The sequence below is a fragment of the Theobroma cacao genome, unplaced genomic scaffold (genome assembly GCF_000208745.1).
Source record: "Theobroma cacao cultivar B97-61/B2 unplaced genomic scaffold, Criollo_cocoa_genome_V2, whole genome shotgun sequence".
NCBI classification, from domain to species: domain Eukaryota; kingdom Viridiplantae; phylum Streptophyta; class Magnoliopsida; order Malvales; family Malvaceae; genus Theobroma; species Theobroma cacao.
In genome coordinates this window covers 2848-26502 of record NW_017234742.1, presented here as the reverse complement: position 1 = coordinate 26502, position 23655 = coordinate 2848, and the positions used below count along the sequence as shown (strand labels likewise).

The following is a 23655-nucleotide window of genomic DNA, read 5'->3' as shown; positions in this document are numbered from 1 at the left end:
GAGAAATGCATGGAAATGATAAATCTTAAGCTAAGCTTGAAAAATCATACCTTTAAACACTTGATTCCTTGAAAAATCACACTTTTTCTTTGAATTTTCTCACTCTAGGGTTTGTTCTTATTTCTCTCTCTCTCCTGCTGGTTTTGGCTGACCATCCCAATGAAGAATTCTGGAATTTTCAAGCCTTTTAATAGGCTTAATAAAATATTATTATTTTATTTACCTTTTGAATATTTTATTATTTTATTTTTTTCTAGCCATCTTTTTGACTTTCTTTTTCTACCACTCAATCCTCTTCACTTATCCATGTCTTCTATGAAATTTCTAGACTTTTCCAAAGTCTTAGTGGAGCAAATTTTTAAAAATTACACTTTTACCCACGTAAAGTGAAAAATTACATTTTTACCTCAAAAACTGAAAAATTGCCCATAGAAATATTTTTCATCCCTTATACTCATACCATTCTCCAATTTGTCAAATGTGATCTAAATTCTCTCAAAATCTCAAATTTTGTCTGCCATTGGAAAAATTATGATTTTGCCCCCACACTCCAGAAATCACCGGAATTAAACTTGTTCACTTCTAAACCTCAAATCATACTCCAATAAGTCAAATGGACTAAAAAAATCTTTTCTAAAAATTCCCATTTTATCCTCAAGTGGCAAATAACCATTTTGTCCTTGGATAGTGAAAATTTCGGTTTGACTCCAAATTGATCATCGAACTCCGAATTACCATTTTGAGTCATCCCTGAACTGTGACACTCTTAATTTCACCTTAAAATTCCTATTTGAACTAGTTGAGGCTTAATCGACTTAATTATACCATTAAGGGCAATATCGTCTTTTAACGATTTTTCAAACTTCCTAAATATGTAAACATTCTATTGAGCATGTAAATGACGTCGTAATTATTTTATAGAACAGGGTTTCACAAATTTACTTTAATAAGAACTTCAATTGTTAAAAGGGAAATAAAATAAAAATTAGTCAATAATTTAATTTAATAAAAAAATTATTAATTAAGGATGATTTAATAAATTATTAGTATGTATATGTTATTCACTATTTACACTTTTGAAAAACATACTTTTTAATATAAATAGACAGAATATATGCATACTTCTTGTGTATATATATACTCAATATTTATATTACATCGATCAATAACATTATATTTTTCAATAAAATATTTTACAGTTGAAATTTAATTGACTCAAAATAAGAGTTAGAAATCTTCAATCAACTTAAAATTTGGCATTGTTAAAATGAAAACAGAAAAACCCTTAAATGATGACATGTATGTCATGATCGTGGACTTTAAAAACCTTAAAATACGTCGTCATGTGTGAGGTGGATTTTTGGTAGGTATAATGTCTATATTTGTCACGATTGTAGACATTATCTTCAAATTTAAAAGAAAAAAATGTAGGGTCACGCTATTAATTCATTTTACGTATTTGTTAGCGACAACTATGAAAGTATTAAACACGCAATGGTCACTTTTTTCTTGTCTAATGGAAATGAGCTATCCTCAAGGGGTCCGAGGATAGGTACTGAAACTAGTGAACAAATATTTCAAATGAAGGCAGCCCGAACCCATGCTCAAGTCAAGTCTTGAAATAGGACACCTGTTTCGTTTTGTACTACATTAATTCTTCTAGGCTTGTCTCTGTCCAGTGTCTACTCCCTCTTCGGCTCTTGCTTTCTTTGTTCACCGCATCCTCCTAAACCAGTCACAAAATATATTAATTCTCATTACCATACAAATTGTTATGCCATTTTTTGTTGCTACTGCACCTTCTGCCTTTAAAAATATACTCTATTATACTTTTGCTATATTACATACCTTCGGAGGAAGAAAAGTACGAAAAAAAAGAAAAAGAAAAAAAAGTAGATAAAAGAGAACGAAAATGGAAGGAAATAATCTTTTCTTATTCATATTAGGTAGAAAAAGTGGAGAATAAAGAGGCAAATAGAATAATTTGTACACAAAATAATTAATTTTAATTGAATAAATGCTTATTTTGGCTTCCTTTACATTTATAAGAAGATTAAATTTTTTGAGCGTGAAATGCTGTTGTTTTTTTTAATTCCTTCCGTTCTTATTCTCTTAGAAAAATAAATTAATTAGGAAATATGAAAAGAATGAAAAGCAAATGGGATGTTTAAATTATAAAATAGAAGAACAGTCATAAAAAATTAATCATAATAAAAGTATTATTTTTTTAATGATTTTCATTTCTCCTTACTCTTCATTAGACAAAGTCAAGTCTTCGGAAAAGATAGGAGACAATTGCAAAAATGAAATGACTTGAGAAGATGAGCATTTAACTCTCCTTTCTTCCCAGAAAAAAATTGGCAACAACAACTAGTCAATATATATTAACGTCTTGAAAGAGGATCACAACATAATTCTCACGTAGATTGTCACGGGGAGGGCAGTTGTTGGTTGCCTGATTCCAAGTCTAGTCGGAAAAAGAGGTTAATTGAGTAAGTTATACGTACAAAGAACGGGGCTAACCCCTTTAATCCGATACATGACTCTACAAATAATAAGTCAATAACAATGACGGAGATTTATGCATGTTTTAGACACAATATTCAACATATGACCATGACGTCCCATCTAACTATCTTGTCCTATTAATTGTCTTATAAATGTGTTTGTCGTCTAACTACAATCACAGTCGAAGACTTTGGAGCTAGAGTCTTCTCCATGTAATATTTGGGTACATGCTTCCATCAATTCACCTTCATTTTCCCATAATTATTAATACCTTTGTCTTCTCTTTCTTAAAAATCTCAAACTCTTTTCTCTCTCTCTCTCTCTCTCTTCACTTGCATTTCATTTCTATTTACATTTTTTTTAATTTTTTGAATTAGAAATTCAGATCTGATATCAAAATTCTTTTTCAATAAAAAAGTTTTACTATTTTTTCAACTTTTTTTTCTTTTTATTTTTCTTTCTTTACTTGACCCATTTATCATTATGCAATTTTGGTCCTTTCATTCCACCCTCAGCTACACCTAAGTATTTTATGGTCAACGAATTATAACTATTTTAGCTTCTTCTTTTTTCTTAAATAAAGGTTTTGGTCTATCTTGAAATTGGTTCACAAAAGTGCACATTAGATCTAATTCTTTTAATTTAAAATTATAAAATTCTTTCCGTTTTTCTTTGCATTCTTTGGTTAATCTCTATAAGCACCAGTTCCAGTACATTATGGTGAAAAAGCCAAAGCAATTTGTTTCTTTTTTTTTTTTTTATTGATTGGGGGAGGGGTGATTCGAACCCTACTCTTTAGGTAGGGAGATTATGCACCAACTAATGAGCCAAATGCTCGGGTGCTGTTTCTTTTATTTACATAGATTTTTTTTATTTCATATTATATTTATGCTCATAAGTTTGATAAGTTATTTACATAGATTTTTTTATCTCATATTATATTATAAAATAGATATGTTTAATAAATTTCTATAGATTAAAAAGATTATACTCCATATATTATTATTTCAAAAAAAATTATTCAGATCCTTTTACAAGCCAAAAAAAATGTCCATGTTGGATATATATTTTAATTTTTAAGTCTTATTTTAATTTTTGATGTATGACAAGTATAAATAAATTGTTAAATTTTAATCTTTATTTGTTTATAATCAAATTTTAATTTGAATATCAGATTAATTTGAATTTTTACGTGTATGACAAGTACAAGTAAATTGTTAAATTCAATTATTTAAATATTAATTGTATACAAAATTATAAAAAGGTGTAAAAATAATTGATTTACCCAAATGCAACTTATCCCTCCTCATATATATAACAGCCAGCAAGCTAAGATGATTTTGTAAAATTAGTCTCTTTCAATTCATTTGGCTTATTTTAATTTTTGATGATAATAATCCAAAATAACTTATAAGCATGCACCCAAGCATTTAACTCATTAGTTGGTGCATGATTTTTCTGTTTGAAAAGTAGGGTTCAAATCCTCTCTCCCCCAATTAAAAAAAAAAACTCACAAGCACAGAAACGGTCCCATTTTCTTGTGTCTTAAATGATCAAAAAAGAAACCTATATAGTGCGGAATTGATCCTCAAGTCAAGTCTTTTATTAGGACATGAGTAATTGTTTAATATTTCTTTGCAGTTGAAATCAAATTGTATGAAATATAAAGTAATTTTAGCAGAGAAAGAAATAAACAAATATAAAGGATAATTTGTTAGAAAGTTTCCATGTGATACCTCCAAAATTTGGATAAAACTTGGATAAAGGTTTTTAGGTCAACTTTGTTAGGATTTCTCATTACAACAAGTTTGGTTTACGATAATATATTTTCAAAATGTGTTATTAAAAATATTTTTTATAATATTTTTTAGATATGACTCATGCATTATATAAATTTTTAACAACAATATAAATAAAATATTACTATAAAGATTGCATACACTAACAAAGATGGTACATTTTTATATTACTACTAAACATGAAAAAGTGAAACTAAAAATTTAAATAACTGCACTTTTTAGATTTCATTACACAAAAAGATATGTTAGCTAAAGATGTGTAATTAAATCTCAATTTTGTTGTGGTTATCTCTTTAAAAAAATTAATTTTGAAAATAAAAATTGATAAATTGATAAAATTTAAAGAGAAAACTAATAATATATAAAAAAATAAATAAAAATATTGTCTGCATATAAAATTTGATCACCATTTATTGAACGGTAAAATCTCTGTTTTAATATTTAATAAAGGTACATACTTAAATAAAATACGAAGTCCTCTAGCTCGGTGTTTAAAGAGCATCTTGTCCAGCTCTTGCAAGTGTTTGTTTTTTATTTTGTTTTGTCTTGTTGAGATAGGAGCAGTAAGAGTGCTAACGATGGTCTGACCGTCCCTCTTTTTGCTCATGGGCGTCTTTCCTTCCGCTGAGGTCTACTGTTGGGTTTTTTTTTTTTTTTTAAATCAGGCCAGTGTCTTTTGTAATAATTGGTACTTTGGACAAAAGTATTTTTCCTACCCTAGTCGAATTTGCTTGTGTCGTAGGAGTCTTTTACGATCAAACAAGTGACCCGAAATGACATCATGATTATGAAGTTAATAAATTCACTTATAAAAAATAAAAAAAATACCACATTTTTTTCTAATTTTGTATACTTGTTTTATGCAACAAAGCTTTTCAATCAACCAGTTTGAATTTTTGCTTTTACATTTTTTATTTAATCATTTTTGAAAGAAGCTTCATGAACTTGATTTAAAGAAATTTTTCTAAATCTTGTCCCAAAACTTAAGGCAGACAAGGATAAGACACATATCGATATTATTTATAGATTTTTCTTAATAAATAAAGATAAATTTTATCAAAAAAAGATCAGTACGAACTTTAGCTAAAAGGAGCAAACAAGAAACATACCAACAAAAGTAAGCTTTAACTCAACGAGAAATACTAATGAATCAAGTATGAACGATGGAGAGAAAAAGAAGTGTGTATCAATACTAAAGAATAACATGATCGATTTCTAGAAGGAACCGGAGAAAGACAAATGGAAATGAAAAGTAAATAGTCTTTAACTTACCTAGAATTATACAGTTTGAGTGGATCATACAGCTTTATGCTATCAAATTTAGGGAAAGTGGAAAACAAACAATTGAATACGCATGTTTTAACCAGATAGTTGACAAGCGCACACATCAATGTATGTTCAACTTCTAAGCATTGTAGAAAGTTTCTGATTTAAGGCTTTCCAAAGTAGGTGCAAAGGAGTAGCTACGTACTATTCCACGAACAGCCCACATCTGAATATGTCACTTTAAGGACTCTATCAATTATACTCAATGCCTTCCAGCCAAAAAAAATCTATTTATAAATGTCTGATTGTTCATCCGCCAATACACAGCCCATATCAACAAAAACCCATAAGAGTTACGATGCCCTTCCCACTTAAAGTCATGTTCTTCCTCAGCCTAGTTTTAGTTTCTTCTTTCCACTTCATTGCTTCTACTGCTTCTTCAAGATCTGCAACAACTCTTGTAGGAGTGACGGAAGTAGAGACACTTCTACTATGGAAGGCTAGTATTGACAAGGAAAGTCAAGCCGCCTTGTCTTCTTGGGTCGGAACCAGGCCCTGCACTTGGGCAGGGATACGTTGTGGTTCGTTTGGGAGCATCACTCATCTAAACCTTTCCTCCTCAGGTTTGAAAGGCAAGCTAGAAGTTTTAAACTTCTCCTTTTTTCCCAACCTTACTCATATTGATCTTAGCATTAACTCACTCTATGGAAGTATTCATTCAATAGGAAATTTAATAAACTTATCTGTTCTTTACCTTTATAGCAACAAACTCTCTGGTTCCATTTTCCAAAAAATTGGATTGTTAAGATCACTTTCTGATCTTGAATTATCTTACAACAATTTCACAAGTCCAATCCCAACTTCAACAGGAAATTTGGTAAACTTATCCATTCTTTATCTTAATAACAACAAACTCTCTGATTCCATTCCCCAAGAAATTGGGTTATTAAGATCTCTTTCTGACCTTGAATTGTCTGATAACAATTTCAAAAGTCAAATCCCAGCTTCAATAGGAAATTTGACAAATGTATCTTTTCTTTACCTTTACAACAACAAACTTTCTAGTTCCATTCCCTAAGAAATTGGGTTGTTAAGATCTCTTTCTGACCTTGAATTGTCTGACAACAATTTAATAGGTTCAATCATAGCTTCAATAGGAAATTTGACAAATTTATGGTTTGTTTACCTTTACAACAACAAACTCTTTAGTTCCATTTCCCAAGAAATTGGGTTGTTAAGATCTCTTTCTAAGCTTGCATTGTCTGATAACAATTTTACAAGTCCAATCCCAGCTTCAATAGGAAATTTGACAAACTTATCTTTTTTTTATCTTTACAACAACAAACTCTCTAGTTCCATTCCCCAAGAAATTGGATTGTTAAGATCTCTTTCTGACCTTGAATTGTCTGACAACAATTTAATGGGTTCAATTCTAGCTGCAATAGGAAATTTAACAAATTTATGATTTGTTTACCTTTACAACAACAAACTCTCTAGTTCCATTCCCCAAGAAATTGGGTTGCTAAGATCTCTTTCTAAGCTTACACTGTCTGACAACAATTTCACAAGTTCAATCCCAGTTTCAATAGGAAATTTGATAAACTTATCCGTTCTATACCTTTACAACAACAAACTCTCTGGTTCCATTCCTCAAGAAATTAGGTTGCTAAGATCTCCTTCTAAGCTTGACTTGTCTAACAACAATTTCACAAGTCCAATCTTAGCTTCAATAGGAAATTTGACAAACTTATCCGTTCTTCACCTTTACAACAACAAACTCTCTAGTTTCATTTCCCAAGAAATTGGGTTGGTAAAATCTCCTTCTAAGCTTGCATTGTCTGATAACAATTTCACAGGTTCAATTCCAATTTCAATAGGAAAGTTAGCAAACTTATCCATTCTTTACCTTTACAACAACAAACTCTTTGATTCCATTTCTTAAGAAACTGGGTTGCTAAGATCTCTTTCCAAGCTTGAATTGTCTGACAACAATTTTATAGGTCCAATCCCAGCTTTAATAGAAAATTTGACAGATTTATCAGTTCTTTACCTTTATAATAACAAACTCTCTGGTTTTATTCTTCAAGAAATTGGGTTGTTAAGATCTCTTTCTGATCTTGAATTGCTTGATAAAAATTTCATAGGTCCAATCCCAACTTCAATAGGAAATTTGACAAACTTATTCATTCTTTACCTTTACGACAACAAACTCACAGGTCCAATCTTAACTTCAATAGAAAATTTGACAAACTTATCTGTTTTTTACCTTTACTACAACAAACTCTCTATTTCCATTCTCTAAGAAATTGAGTTGTTAAGATCTCTTCAAGCACTTGTCTTGTTGGAAAATCAACTAATTGGTGCTCTTCCTCGTTCTATAGGGAACTTGAGTAATTTGTCTTTTCTTGAACTATTGAACAACAAATTGTCGGGTTCATTACCTCAAGAGATGGAGAACTTAACAAATTTGAAAAACTTACTATTATAGTACAACAATTTCATTGGCTTTTTACCACAGAATATCTGTCAAGGTAAGTTGCTTGAAAACCTCATTGCTTCAGACAACAGTTTCATAGGTTCAATCCCCAAAAGTTTAAGAAATTGCACTAGCTTATTTAGAGTCAAGCTCGAAGGTAATCAACTGACTGGAAACATATAAGAAAATTTCGGCATATACCCCAAGTTGTATTATATTGATTTGAGTGGTAATCAATTGTATGGTGAGCTTACATGGAAATGGGGGGAATATCGTAATTTGATAGCCATGAAAATTGCCAACAACAATATTTCTGGTAAGATACCACCCGCTCTTGGAAAGATAGCTAAATTACAAAGACTTGGCTTTTCTTTGAATCATCTAACTGGTGAAATTCCAAAAGAATTGGGTAGGTTGACATTGCTGATGGATCTTTCGCTAGAAGATAACCAAATATTGGGCAACATTTTTCCAGTAATCGGAATGCTACGTGATTTTCAAACTCTGAATCTAGCAGCAAACAACTTAAGTGGATCACTTTCCAAGGAGATTAGAAATTGTTTAAAACTACAAATCTTGAATCTGAGGCTAAATAGGTTTGTTGGAACCATTCCATTAGAAATTGGTGATTTACACTCTCTAGAAAATATTGATCTTAGTCAAAATTTGTTGATGGGAGAGATACCGCCACAGCTTGGAAACTTGCTGATGTTGAAAACCATAAATCTTTCGCACAACATGCTCTTTGGTTCCATTCCATCAACTTTTGAAAATAGTGTGTCAAGTTTGATAACTGTAAATGTGTCCTTCAATCAATTGGAAGGTCCTATTCTAAACATCAAAGCTTTTCGTGAGGCTTCATGTTTTGCACTTCAAAGTAATAAAGGGCTGTGCGGCAACACTACATGTTTGAAGGCCTGTGTTCCTATTTCAAGCAAAAAAGGCCTCATTTGGATCATAATACCCCTTTTGGGTAACCTAGTTTTGTTGCTTATCTTGATTGTAGGTCTTTTTGCTTTATGCCAAAGATGCAAAAGTAAAAATAAAACGTCAGAAGAGAAGAATTGAGAGCATATTATAGGTATATCGAGCGATTTTGGAAAAAGATTTTATCAAGATATCGTCGAGGCAACAGATGAATTCAACTCCAATTATTGCATCGGGACAGGAGGACATGGAAATGTTTACAAAGCTGTGTTATCGTCAGGTCAGGTGGTTGCTGTAAAAAAGCTTCATCTTTCAAAAGATGGTGAGCTGACCAATGTGAATGCTTTTGAAAGAGAGGTAGTTGCCCTGACAAATATACGACATCGAAATATTGTGAAGCCACATGGTTTTTGTCCACATGCAAAACACTTTTTCTTGGTGTATGAGTTTATTGAAAAGGGAAGCTTGCGAGTGACACTAAATGATGAAAACCAAGCAATGGAATTGGATTAAGTCAAGAGGCTGAATGTTGTTAAAGGGGTGGCCAATACGCTATCCTATATGCACCATGATTGCTCACCTCACATAATTCACCGCAACATTTCTAGCAACGTTTTCTTGGATTCAGAATTTGAACCTCATGTCTCTGATTTTGGCACGGCCAGATTTTTAAAGCCTAATTCTTCCAGCTTAACCTCCCTTGCAATTGCAGGAACCTTGGGATATATAGCTCCGGGTATGCATCTTTCTCTCCAATTCCCTTTATATGTATAATTGATTTAGACACATATTTTTAGTGAGAATCATTCTTTAAATCTTCATGTTTAAGAGAGTTATTATTTTGCAGAGCTGGCTTACACAACGAAAGTGAATGAGAAATATGACGTTTTCAACTTTGGCGTGCTAATGCTTGAAATAATGAGAGGCAACCATCCTGGTGATCTCATCTTGGCTCTATTTTCATCCTCATCATCATTGGTGTCATCCTCGTCCTCATTGCCGATCTCTCTGCAGACGTTGCTGAGTGATGTGGTAGACCAATGCCTTCGACCTCCAAGAAGTCGAGTTACAGAAGGTGTGGTCTCTACTATACAACTAGCATTTGCATGTTTGCATGCTAATCCACAAAATCGACCAACGATGCAAAGTATTTCTTCCGCACTTACAACTCAATGGCCTCCACTTTCCAAGCCATTCTCATGGATAGAATTGGGAGAGCTCATTGCTCACTGAAGCTCCCAATGACTAACCCTTTCATAAAATTTTAGTCACTGTGTATCTTTTCTACTGATCTCTTTCTTGTTTGGTTTAATTTCGATGTAATCTACTTTTCTGCATATGAAATGAGAAATGAAACTTCTAGGTTTTCTTCATTTTTACTAAAATTTGTCAGTTTATTTATAAACTCATTTAGTTATGCTCATTAATATACCCTTATCTTATGCTATGCTATAGTATTTTTATAAGCTTTCAACATTCTAACCCACAGAACAAAACATAGGAGGAAAGGTTGGACAAGTAATTAAGATATCCTTCACTTTACCTTCATTTATGCATATAGAGATGAAATTATATGCATATGTATGAATACCGATGTAAGAACTTGCCATTATTTGTGCTGCAATTACTTAATTATTAGTTAATATTGAACTTTATTTAACCTAATAATGGGGTGGGTTTATCCCAAGGAAAGTTCTGAAAAGGCTAAAGTCTTTCAACAGTTCTTGATTCCTAGCTGTTTCATCCAAATTCTGCTTTTAGTCCCCCAAAACTCATTTACTGCTTTACAAAAGCTAAACTTTTTTTTTCCCAAAATCTTATATGATCCAACTTCAATTTTTTGGAAGAAATTCATGTTCTATTACAACTCTCTAGACTCGTTAATTAGTTTTCTTGGGCACCTAAACCAATGATCTGGATCGCATTGCTGATTGTCCTATCCTTCCAAGATGAGAAGAAAATTTCATGGACATTCAAATAAACGATTATCCAAATCTTGTCTATAATACTAACCAGAAATCAATGTTTATTTTTGGCTAAATCAGCATCCACTGGCTAATTGGTACCAAAGCTTTCAAGGACACCTTCTACTCCCAAATTGTAATTAACTCAGATTCAAGAGTCAACATATGATGAAGTACAAAAAAAAATTAAATAAAATCAACAGTATGTGGAATGTTAATAAAGGAAAAGCTAAGCCAAATAACATCTTAATATATCCCAATTATAACTCAACCCTGAAAATTTAAAACCAGGGTCTTATCATGCGAGGAGTTCTACATCAAACAATTAGCATGCCTTTTCAGTCAGAGAAATGGCTTTTGCTACGGAAAAATCAACCAGGTTCTCCCTAAAGCAATGATACATGAAGTATCTAAAGGAAAGATATTCGTATGCCTCTCCATAACCACGTGATCTTTAGGCCATCCAGTGGCGTGATTTGAATTGGTTTCTGATACTTGTCTGGGCATGTATAATTTTATTTTCCACACTTCAGATAAGGCAAGTGAGGTATGGTTAGCATCATTGGTGATATAGAATTCTTCTCGTGTGATAGCTAAAAGGCAATGATGAAGGGAATTTTTGATAAATAAAGCCTTGTAGGTACGGAAAAGATTCTCAGAAATTTCAGTGTCAATTCTTAAACAACTAAAATTACTAGAAAGGCAGAACAGAACAGTATAACATCATTAACAACATTAGTTGCAAACCTATGCCCTTGTTCAGCAGAATCTGGTCTTTTCAACAAAATTTGTCGGAAAATATTTACGATGAAACAAAGTTCAAATCCCTCCTTCCCCCATGGACTCATTCAAATGTAGCAAAATAAAAAAAATATGAGATTAATCTGAACAATACCGTAAACAATTAAAATAATTTCCAGTTCTATGAGATGAATAGGGACAAAAATTCATTTCCAATGCTGAAATCAGAGTAATCCATTCTCAAGAAACATTTAAAGAAAAAATAATATTAAGAACAAGAGAGGCATAACAGCAAAGGCACAAAATTGCCATTAAATCACATGATTTTGTGTTCACAAGAAATTAAGTATCTTCAGTTTTGTATTTGCTAAGTACATAAATTCATACCACTTCGATATCTCAGACATGCAAGGCAATCTGTGAACAATGTCACATTTTGAAGTTATGACAAAAAATCATAACTTCTATTTCCCACGTCTCTTTTGACTAGAATTCTGCCAGATTTCATGTTAGCAATAAGTTATCATATAAACAAAAATAGAAGTAAACCATGGAATACCAATAACCTCTATGCAAGTAAACTGGGAGCAGAAATCAAAAATACCTCAGGCTTGAATCTCATTAGCTGACAACATAATTTATCAATCCTTGGTGTGGTTGAATCTACTTGCTCATGGTTCACTACAACATTTTTGACCTTTGGCTGCAGAAAAAATTGTAGTCATAGGTGAAAAATCTGCTGCCTTATGTTAAGGCTGCACTTTAAAAAAGTGTAACCTTAGCCACCGTATGGAAAAGTTTTGCTGCACTTTCTTATGAGATTTTGCAGCAAAATTAATATGCAGCCATATACTATATGGCTGCAATCCTAAAATCTATAGCAGCATATAGAATATGCAGTTAAAAGTGTATAATAGCAACACCTACAACATTATAATGTGCAACAGAAAAGTGCAAATTTTGCAGATTTTACAGCAAGCTACAAAGAATGAACCATGCAAATTTTACAAAATTTACAACAAATATTGATCATCAAAACAATTATTAAGTAAAATTACAATTGTTTGAATAATGTCTACACATTTGTTCCAAATTTCCTTACACAAAGTATTTAAGTAGAATCCCAAAATAGTTTGTTGGCATGTGGTTAGGAATATTTGATTCCCTGCAAGTTAAAATATGAGATTGCTTCATTCTGATGGACAATGTTTATTTAAGAAAAAGAAGGATGAAAATCACAGCAACAAAAGTAAAATAAATTTGGTGGGTACATTTTCATATAATCATTTCTCTTTTTTTCATTCCATGAATAATTGACTATGAAAAATGACAACTAATTTGCTGTAAATAAAACATGTAAGAGCATTTAAAACAAGATGCTTAAGATCTGATAATTCTTGCATAATCAGACAAAGTTCTAGCCAAGTAAATATTAACAGGAACATTTCATCCCCACTTCTGTTTATGTCCCTCAATTGCTAGGCTAAGAAAAGACTTCCATAGCCAAGACAAGAAGAAGCATGACTTCCTACAATCTCAAACTTCTTCAAACTTCTAAGGACAAATTGCTTCAACCAAAACCAAAACACAAGTGCAAAAGCTAACTGAAGGTTGGCTTAGGCATTAGTTTGTGCAAGGTTGAGATTCAACATACTTTTTGTAAAAAGCATGAGCCTTGCCCATGCTTTTAGCAGAATGAAAGAATCCTACTCATACATTTAAAGAAAATATGAGTCTGACATGTATTTTTATCATATTGGAATTGCACAGATGTTCGATACTCTACAAGCTATGAAAAATTTATGCAAATACCATTACCAATAATGCCAAGAACTATTTTCCTAACTTTCATAAGCAACTTCTATGTATGTACTTAGTTAATCAAATGCTCATAGGGTTATGTATAACCATAAAATCAAGAAGAATAAGCAACATTCGGTACAAAAAGTTACCAATTACTGACCTTAAAATCATGACAAAAATGCTGACACATGCAAAATGTCTATTTTATTTCATTTGCAAAGAGCCATTACGGTAGTCTCTTTAAGTTCTATGTATGAACTAATGATATAATGTTAAGCTTGAGATAATAACCTGTAAGTCCTTTGAAAGTGCATTTTGATACTGTAAGAATGTAACAACCGAACCTACAAAAGAGGTAATATTTAGATATAGTTTCACAATCCTTGTCACGTGATAAAAAAGTGGTCTTACAGCTCCTCAACATCCAATGTTGGTGGATCCAAATTTGCTTCAATCTTATCCCATTGACGTGTGAAAACTACATCTATCAACATGGGAGCCATATGTTCCCAGCCAATTAACCAAGTCCTTAGGCTTACAACTTCCCAAATTATCAATCCTATTTAAATTAAAAAAGGTTCCATTGGCCAAGTGTGAGCTAAATTCAAACCTAAAAATTTCCCAAAATCATCATTACTTATTAGATTAATTTTGAGAATTTTTTTAAGACGCTGAACCTAGAAATTTTATAAGCAATGATGGCTGCTCAAAGGCTCAATGACCGAAGATCAAAGGAAGTGGAAAAAGAAGAAGAAGTTTTGATTAGCTAGTAATCTAAGAGTTAGGCCTTTAAGTTTATGCAACACAGTAGAAAAAACTTGATTGGGAGATATTGAATAATATAAAAATATTTTCAAATATTTTAATAATAAATAATTTTTCTCTCTCTCTTGATTGGGAGTTTGATCAAGAAAATTTTACCTGGCAAAATCCTAGTCCATGGGATGTAAAATCTATAAGCATTGATGCCAAAAGCTCCTTCAAAGCCAATGCATCTTTCTGCAAATACATTTACCATTATTTTAATAAAGCAATGGTCGGATTTAAGGTCTTATTTCTTCCACATGGAACTTTAATAGTAACTTGAAAGCCTAAGATAAGAGATGTATTACCTTGTAGCGTTTATACGAGCCAATTGCTACCTCCAAGTTACTTTTGTCCATTATTAAAACCTACAAGTGACATGTCTGAAAATACATACATCAACAAACATATGTGACAAGAGAGTATGTTGCATCATATATCATTGGACATTCAGCTTCAAATGAAGCTCACCTGAGCGGCAGCAGTGGATGCTCTGAAAGCAAAATTTATTGGAAAATGAAATGTCTTGACATTCAAATATTCTCCAGAGTTTGATAAAGTTGCACCTAGCCATTTCTGGAATGCTTGAGTTATTACATTGAAATTTTAGTGTGCTAAAGACAAAACAAGCCAAAAAACAAACATAACAACAAAACAAAAAAGCATAAAGAAAGCAAGAAAGGTGGACAGACTTTGGCCATGCACAAACAAGTAGGCAAGCAAAGCAAAGGCAGAGATCCAGATAAGACTCTGTTGATGCAATCGAAAATGATGAAATTGGCAACATTTTTAATTATGTAGCTTCCTGATATGAAGGTGTCTTGGTTTAAAGACAGCTGACCCTACAAAGCTTATAGATACCAACTTAGAAGAATTGCAAATTTAACCAGATTGAAATCGTAGAGGAAATCAAATTTTAAGCAATAACAATATGGCAACAAGACTTAAATTAACAATCAACTACAGTAATGGTATAAAATTATTCAAAAATCCCTCAAATCAACAATTGAAAACAAATTAACAAAAAAATAGAAAAATTATTTCAATTACCCCTTGGTTCTCATAATGGCACTTAAAACCTTCATTCTTTGGTTAATTTCCCCCAACGTCTCTTCCAATTTATCAACCCTAATCTAAGCCTCCTTTGCCCTCTCATAACCTTCATTTAGAAAATCCACCAATGCCTCTTTAATATCCGCCACAAGCTCTTATTGTCCTCCACGAACCTCTTTATTAACGCCATCAAATTTGAGAACTGGAGTTTAAATTGCAGAGGTTGTTGGAGAGTGGGAGACTTAAGGAAATTTCCTAAAGAAGAAACCTTCGATGTTTAAAGAACCCTAAATCTTGCTATACAAAAGGGGAGTTTTTGAAGGAATTGAGATTAGGGTTTTGATTACGGGAAAGAAAAACAATAAAAGAATTTGGGGCAGGGGTTAGATGGAATTGGAGTTTTTTGAGATTCGTACATATATTGAATGGTTTTGTCCCAATATCTTTTTTGCTACATTATAGAGGATTTAAAATTTGAGAAAAAGAGAAACGGTAAGACAGACATGAGAGAGCCCTTTTTTTAGTTAAAATAAATAAAAATATAAAAGGTTTGAACTTTTTATAGATTGAAAAATAAAAAAGTATCTAAATCTTAAATTTCAAATACTATCACCAAGTTTTTAGATGCAAAAATAAAAGTGCAGTTAAAATTATGTCGTTAAAAGATCATTTTTGTTGTAGTGGTTGATGACAAGAAAAAGTTCCAAAAAATGGATCCTGTGGCCATGAAAGCTACACGGGCTTGAAGAGGGACCACCCGGTCGACCCACCAAATAGATTGCACAAGCATGTCGAAAAAACACAATAAAAGCACCAATCAATAAACAACAAGGCACTAGTTATTTTCAGACAATGTTTGGGGTTTGCGACAAAGATTTATTATCAAAAACAAAATGTCAAAATAACCAATGAAAACAAGAAAACATAAGGAATTAATAAGAAATCAATAGACCACAGGTAAGATGAAAAACAAAGAAATAGGTTAGAGGGAAAGAAACACAGAAATGCCCAGAAAAGAGGAAGCAAAGGAGAATCAGAATTAGAGGTTGAAAAGAAGAGAGAAACAAAGAACGCGAAAATCCAATTCCAATAACTCAATATCCCAAAAATCCATCATCCAAAAGCTATTTGTAAAATAAAATAGCATAAGAAATATGTGGGTCAAAACTACTTGTTTCGACATTGGAGTTGTTCACATACTCTACAAATTTCTCCCACCATGATTCAGTGCCAACTAGAATAAATAGATAATACTAATGAAGACAGATTTACCAAAAGTTCAACATGCTGACAGGGATCCAAAACCTAAATCCTGCATAAGAATCAAAGATAAAAATCAAATTACACGGAAGCAAGATATTTTTATCAGTCCAATACGCATTTTGTTTCAAAAGAGGTTTTACCATAAAATAGTGTTGGAAGAGCATCCTTCTGATATTTATTTGGGAGCTGTGAGAGCTTCCCTAGCCATAAATTGTTCCATGCAAAGACAACAGCAATCACACATGGACCAAGCACTATCTGGTTTAATAAAACCTGCAAGAACTAACTATCATAAAGTTTTGTCCTAATCGAGTTGCTCTCTAACCGTTAAATCTATATGAAAGCTAAACAATCAAATCGAAATAAATGTACCGTCAGCATTAGGTTTTGTGCTGTCTGATGTGGCAAATAATGATCCAGATACTTATACCACGGATATGAACCAGGGCCATAGAAAAGAAACCCATAAGAAGTCATCCGCAAGGCATGAAGCCAATGCACTTTCAATACGGATATCCTAAAAGGAATACTAAAATGTCATGTTGAACCAATAAACGTCATGTTTTCAAAGGTGTGAAACGGTGCTTGACATGATATCCTAAAATGGACATTCGTTAAAATACAAATTAAAACTGTCAAATGCACTGGCAATACTCAAGCCATTATAATAGACAAGCACCTTAACAAGATGCACTAGTTTTGTCAAAAATAAGAAAATTTAAAACACACGCACACAAAGAGAAGATGATTCATTGGTGATAAATGCAATCAATACTCCCCACCCCCACTCCCTCCCACTTATAGGATGTCACATGAATATGCAGTCTAATGCTCCAAAACAACATTCCTAACTGTTTGGAGTGAGCTAGGTAGATCCACTTTCAGCAATTTGAGCCATCTAAAGTCCAAATCACCAAGGATCTGCTAAATACCTCAATCCAGTCATTTCATTGAAATTGAAACTGATCATCTAAACTGCTACACATTGGCACCTACCAGTCCCAAAACTACGGGTGTCTTTGATAAACCATTGAAAATGAAAATTCTCAATGATTTAAATTTTTTCAATGCAATTGATAATTCATTTTAGAACCAACTTAAATGGAAAATTTTCAATGAAAAAGTGTGGAAAATATTAAGTAGTTAAACCTAGTTAATGAGTTAATGTATTCAGCCATTCTTATTTAAGAAAAAAATATGTTATTTAATTACATTAATATTATATTTTTCCTTTTCAACTATTTATTTTTCATTTTAACCTTTACTAATGTAAAATGCTTAAAAAAATATCAATGATATATGTATTTTTTTCCCGTCTAGCTATCATGTCCTATTAATTGTCTTATAAATGTGGTTGTCGTCTAACTACAATCACAGTCGAAGACTTTGGAGCTCAAGTCCTCTGCATGTAATATTTGGTACATCCTTCCATCAATTCACCTTCATTTTCCCATAATTATTAATACCTTCGTATTCTCTTTCTTAGAAATCTCAAACTCTTTTCTTTCTCACTTCATTTGCGTTTCATTTGAATTCCATTTGCATTTACATTTTTTTTAATTTTTGGAATTTGAAATTCAGATCTGAAATCAAAATTCTTTTTGCAATTAAAAAGTTTTACTATTTTTTCAACTTTGTTTTCCTTTTTATTTTTCTTACCAATTTCAGTGAAGCAAACAACAATTTCACTAGCCGAATCCCCAAAACTATAAAAAATTGCACCAACTTATTTAGAATCAGGCTCGATGGAAATCAATTCATTAGAAATATAACAGAAGATTTTAGCATAAACCCTAATTTGAATTATATTGATTTGAATAACAATCAATTCTATGGTGAATTTTCATGTAAATGGGGGAAGTGTCGTAATTTGAGAAACTTGAAAATCTCCAACAATAATATTTCTAGTGAGATTCTGTTTGCTCTTGGGATGATGACTCAGTTACAAAGACTTGACCTTTCTTTCACTTATCTAACTGAAGAGATTCCAAAAGAGTTGTGTAGGTTGACATCGTTGATGGATCTGTCACTACAAGGTAACCAACTATCAGGCAATATCCCTCTAACAACTAGAATGCTACATGACCTTCAAACGTTGAATCTAACAGCAAACAACTTAAGTGGATCACTTTGGACGGAGATTGGAAACTGTTTAAAACTTCAATTCTTGAATTTGAGCTCGAACAGGTTTCATGGAACCATTCCTTTAGAAATTGGTGATTTACATTCTCTAGAAAATATTGATCTTAGTCAAAATTTTTTGATGGAAGAGATACTGCCACAGCTTGGGAACTTGTTGATCTTGGAAACCATAAATCTTTCACACAACATGCTCTTTGGTTCCATTCGATCAACTTTTGAAAATGGTTTGTCAGGCTTGACAATTGTAAATGTGTCCTTCAATCAATTAGAAGGTCTTATTCCAAACACCAAAGCTTTTTGTGCGGCTTCATGTTATGCATTTCAAAGTAATAAAACGCTGTGCGGCAACACTACATGTTTAAAGGCTTGTGTTTCTATTTCAAGCAGAAAAGGCCTCATTTGGATCGTAATACCCCTTTTAGGTAACCTACTTTTGTTGCTTATCTTGATCATAGGTCTTTTCACTCTATGCCAGAGATGTAAACATAAAAATAAGACATTAGAAGAGAAGAACTGTGAGCAAATTTTGGGTATATCGGGCGATTTTGGAAAAGGATTCTATCAAGATATCATCAAGGCAACAGATGAATTTAATTCCAATTATTGCATTGGGACAGGAGGACACGGACATGTTTACAAAGTTGTGCCGTCGTCAGGTCAAGTGGTTGCTGTGAAAAAGTTTCATCTTTCAAAAGATGGCGAGCTGACCAATGTGAATGCTTTTGAAAGAGAGGTTGTTGCCCTGACAAATATACGACATTGCAATATTGTGAAGCTATATGGTTTTTGTCCCCATGCAAAATACTATTTTTTGGTTTATGATTTAATTGAAAAAGGAAGCTCGAGAGTGATACTAAACAATTAGAAACAAGCAATGGAATTGGATTGGGTCAAGAAGCTGAATTTTGTGAAAGGGATGTCCAATGCTCTATCCTATATGCACCATGATTGCTCACTTCTGATTATTCACCATCACATTTCTAGCAACAACGGTCTCCTAGATTCAGAATTTGAAGCTCATGTCTCTGATTTTGGCACTGCCAAATTTTTAAAGACTAATTCTTTCAGCTTAACCTCCCTTGCAGTTGCAAGAACCTTGGGATATATGGCTTCGGGTATGCATCTTTCTCTCCAATTCCCTTTATATGTATAATTGATTTATCCAAATATTTTTTTTAAAGAGAATCATTCTTTAAATCTTCATGTTTAAGAGAGTTATTATTTTGTTAATAAAAAAGAAGCTACAAATGCAATTACATGATACAGTTGTAAACAATATTTTCAAAACAATATATGACTAATGTTTTGAAAGAGCTAGCTTACACAACGAAAGTGAATAAGAAATGTGAAGTCTACAGCTTTGGAGTGCTAACACTTGAAATAATGAGGTACCCATCCTGATGATTTCATCTTGGCTCTAGCTTGATCGTTGTCATCATCATTGGCGTCATCCTTGTCCTCATCATCGATCACTCACCATACATTATTGAGTGATGTGGCAAACCAACACCTCCGACCTCCAAGAAGTCGAGTTGTAGAAGGTGTGGTCTCTATTGTACAACTAGCGTTTGCATGTTTGCATGCCAATCCACAGAATCGACCAACCATGCAAAATATTTCTTTCGCACTCACAACTCAATGGCCTCCACTTTCCAAGCCATTCTCCTTTATAGAATTGGGAGAGCTCATTGTTTAATGAAGCTCCCAATGACTAAGACTTTCTTAAAATCTTAGTCACTATGTATCTTTTATGCTTATCTCTTTCTTGTTTGGTTTAATTTCCATGCAATTTGCTTTTCTACATATGAAATGAGAATTGAACCTCATGGGTTTTCTTCTTTTTTACTAAAATTTGTCTATTTGATTTATAGACTCATTTAGTTATCCTCATTAATATACCCCATATCTTTTGCTATGCTATAGTATTTTTATGAGCTTTCAACTTTCTCACTCACATAGCAAAACAGAGGAGGGAACGTTGGACAACTAATTAAGAAGTCTTTCACATTACCTTCATTTATGTAAGAATACTAATATAAGAATACCGATGTAAGAAGTTGCCATTATTTGTGCTATAAATACTTAGTAGTTATTATTGGACTTTATTTCACCTAAATAATGGGGAAACTCTGTTCCCTCGAAAGGCTATAGTCTTCCAACAGTTTTGGATTCCCAGCTGTTCCCTCGAAAGGCTATAGTCTTCCGACAGTTTTGGATTCCCAACTGTTCGCTCGAAATTCTATTTTATCCAACTTCTATTTTTAGTCTCCAAAACTCATTTTCAGTTTTTTTTTTTTCTAAATCTTATCTGATCCAACTTCAATTTTTTAAAGTAAATTCATGTTGTATTACAACTCTTGAGAGTCATTAATTCGTTTTCTTTGGCACCTAAACTAATGATCTGGATCGCCTTGTTGATTGTCCTATCCTTCCAATATGACAAGAAAATTGCCTGAGACATTCAAATAAAAGATATATCCAAATCTTGTGTACAATACTAGCTAAAAATAATGTTTTTTTTTTTTGCTAAATCAACATCCACTAGCTAATAGGTACCAAAGCTTTTAATGGCACTTTTACTCCCAAATTGTAATTGATTCAGATTCAGGAGTTAAACACATATCATAAAGTCTAAAAAAATACTAAATAAATCAACAGTACTTGGAATGACAATAAAGGAAAAGAACAAGGCTAAGCTAAATAACATCTTAATATTAAAGATTGCTTCTTTTTGATATGAGCATATCCCAATTATAATTCTATTGTGAAAATTTAGAACCATTAGCAAGCCCGTTCAGTCAGAGAAATGGCTTTTCTTCGCAAAAATCAAGTAGGTTCTAAACAAAACAATGATATGTGAAGTATTTGAAAGAAAGATAATCATATGCCTCTTTTTCCAAGTTCTAAACAAAAATTGTCTATTTCTGCAATCCAATCCAGAAATTCTTCAACATTTAAACTCCTATTAAAGTAAGAAATATCCACCTTTGATTTGAAATCTCTGGTATCTCAATCACCATTATTATTCCTTCCAAATCCAATGTATCTCACAGGTTCCACCAAATAATCATCTTCTTAGTCTGAATGTTCTATATAGACATGTTGGCTATGCCTGTTTGTAGGAACAAGTCTCCCGACAGGCTGTTCGTGAGTTATATCATCTCCAATATGTGGCCTTTTGTCATTTCGATTTTCATTGGCATTTACACCTAGAGCATCAAATCAATCTACAATTTCTTCAAAGTGTCATTCCAAACTCTAGAATCTGATATCCATTTGTTGTTCCAAAGCTCTCAACACCACCCCTTGATCTTGCACTATCGATCAAGAGGTCTCAGTTCCATGATTTTTTCCATGAGAACCGTTGTCTAACATAACTGGGTCGCTTGCTTTTAGATTGAGCGAGTTTTTTTTCCCATTTTGATACTAATTGACGCAACGAATTAGTGTGGAAACAAATGCTAGCACTCGACAGAGCCTTTAAGGTTGATCAAGTTTCAAATGCAAAAACTTACACCCAAAATTTGAGACAAAATATAATGTTATTCAATAATTCAAAAAATAAATTGTCTAATTACTAAAACTAAAGGTGTTATTTATAATAGTCTAATCCTACTGAACCTAAACTTAGAGTGTAAGTAAAGTAAATTAAAATAACGAAGTATTCAACTCTAGACTTTCTTGGAGTACAAGAAAAGTAAATTCCTAAACCCATGCTTATTTGTCGTCCAAGTAAATTAAAATAAAAAAAATTCTATTTTACTTATAACTCCTAATATGACTCCTAACTAAATAAAAAAAAACACTAAAATTACTTGTCATATGGTAGACTATCTATGTTAGATTCTTGCTCATTCTTTGGTGAGATTCTTGATTTTTTTGATAAATGGATAGTTCGACTGTTCAAAAGAATTCCAGATCTTCCATCGATGACTCACAAGCTCCCTATTACCTACATCACACTGATCATCATGGATCAGTTGTGATTGCTCCTAAATTCACCTCCAACAATTATGTTGCTTGGAGTAGATTGTTCATGCTTGCCCTATCAATTAGGAATAAGGTAGGTTTTATAGATGGAACCATACCTAAGCCAGCCATTACCGATTCACTATTTAAGCCATGGATTCGTTGCAATAACTTGATCTTAGCCTCGCTCCTAGAATCTATTACACCTTCTATTGCTTCCACGGTATTTTACATGGATTTTGCTACAGAAGTTTGGAATACTTTAAAGTTAAATTTTGCTTAGCTAGACGACACAAGAGTCTGTAATCTCTAATATAATCTTAGTAATGTCTCTTAAGGCAATAAATCTATAGATTCATATTTCATTGAGCTTAAGGGCATTTGGGAAGAGCGAAGGAATTACAGACCCTTACCTCAATTTGAGTGTGAAAAATGTAATTCAGCATGCTTAAAAAATATTTTGACCAATACAAAAAAAACATGGCTTTCAGGTTCATCAATGGGCTTCATGACACTTATTCAGCCTTAAGAACTCAAACTACTGCCATGGACCTTTTCCTACTTTAGACAAGGTATACAACTTGGTTTTGGGAGAGGAAAATCAAAGGAGTCTTTTACTGCAATCTAGTCCATTGATTGAGTCATCTATAATGGCAGTGACCACTGATAATAAGAGGAAAGAGAAACTTGATGTGACTTGTAGCCACTATGGTAAAAAGGGTCATATGAAAGAAAAATGCTTCAGATTAATATGATTCTCTAAGGATTTCAAGTTTACAAAGGATAAGGACAAAGGAAGCTTCAAGAAACAAACTTCTGTCGTTAGTAGTGTTTTTGCTATTGCTAGTCCATCTTCATCTATAGAAGGAATGACACAGTCAAGCCAAGCAAAGGAGTTCATTGGCTCTAATTCTATGTCCCAAATGTCTCTCATAAAGCA

The 23655-nt window shown here is 32.6% G+C and overlaps 2 protein-coding genes and 1 pseudogene across 2 annotated transcripts; 2 read left to right on the top strand and 1 right to left on the bottom strand.

The window, feature by feature from the left end:
• The first annotated feature begins 5931 nt into the window (after nt 1-5931).
• Nucleotides 5932-10209, top strand: LOC108663876 (annotated as a pseudogene).
• Nucleotides 10210-15999: 5790 nt separating this feature from the next.
• Nucleotides 16000-17550, bottom strand: LOC18601388 (peroxisomal membrane protein 2). Its single transcript, XM_018129766.1, has 5 exons — nt 17537-17550; nt 16977-17121; nt 16745-16877; nt 16615-16653; nt 16000-16100 (listed from the first exon to the last, which is right to left on the bottom strand). Exons 1-5 carry the CDS (start codon nt 17548-17550, stop codon nt 16000-16002), a joined length of 432 nt encoding a protein of 143 aa, XP_017985255.1.
• A 987-nt stretch (nt 17551-18537) lies between these two features.
• Nucleotides 18538-19611, top strand: LOC108663875 (probable leucine-rich repeat receptor-like protein kinase At1g35710). Its single transcript, XM_018129765.1, has one exon. The coding sequence runs from the start codon at nt 18538-18540 to the stop codon at nt 19609-19611; it is 1074 nt and encodes a 357-aa protein (XP_017985254.1).
• The last annotated feature ends 4044 nt before the right edge of the window (nt 19612-23655 follow it).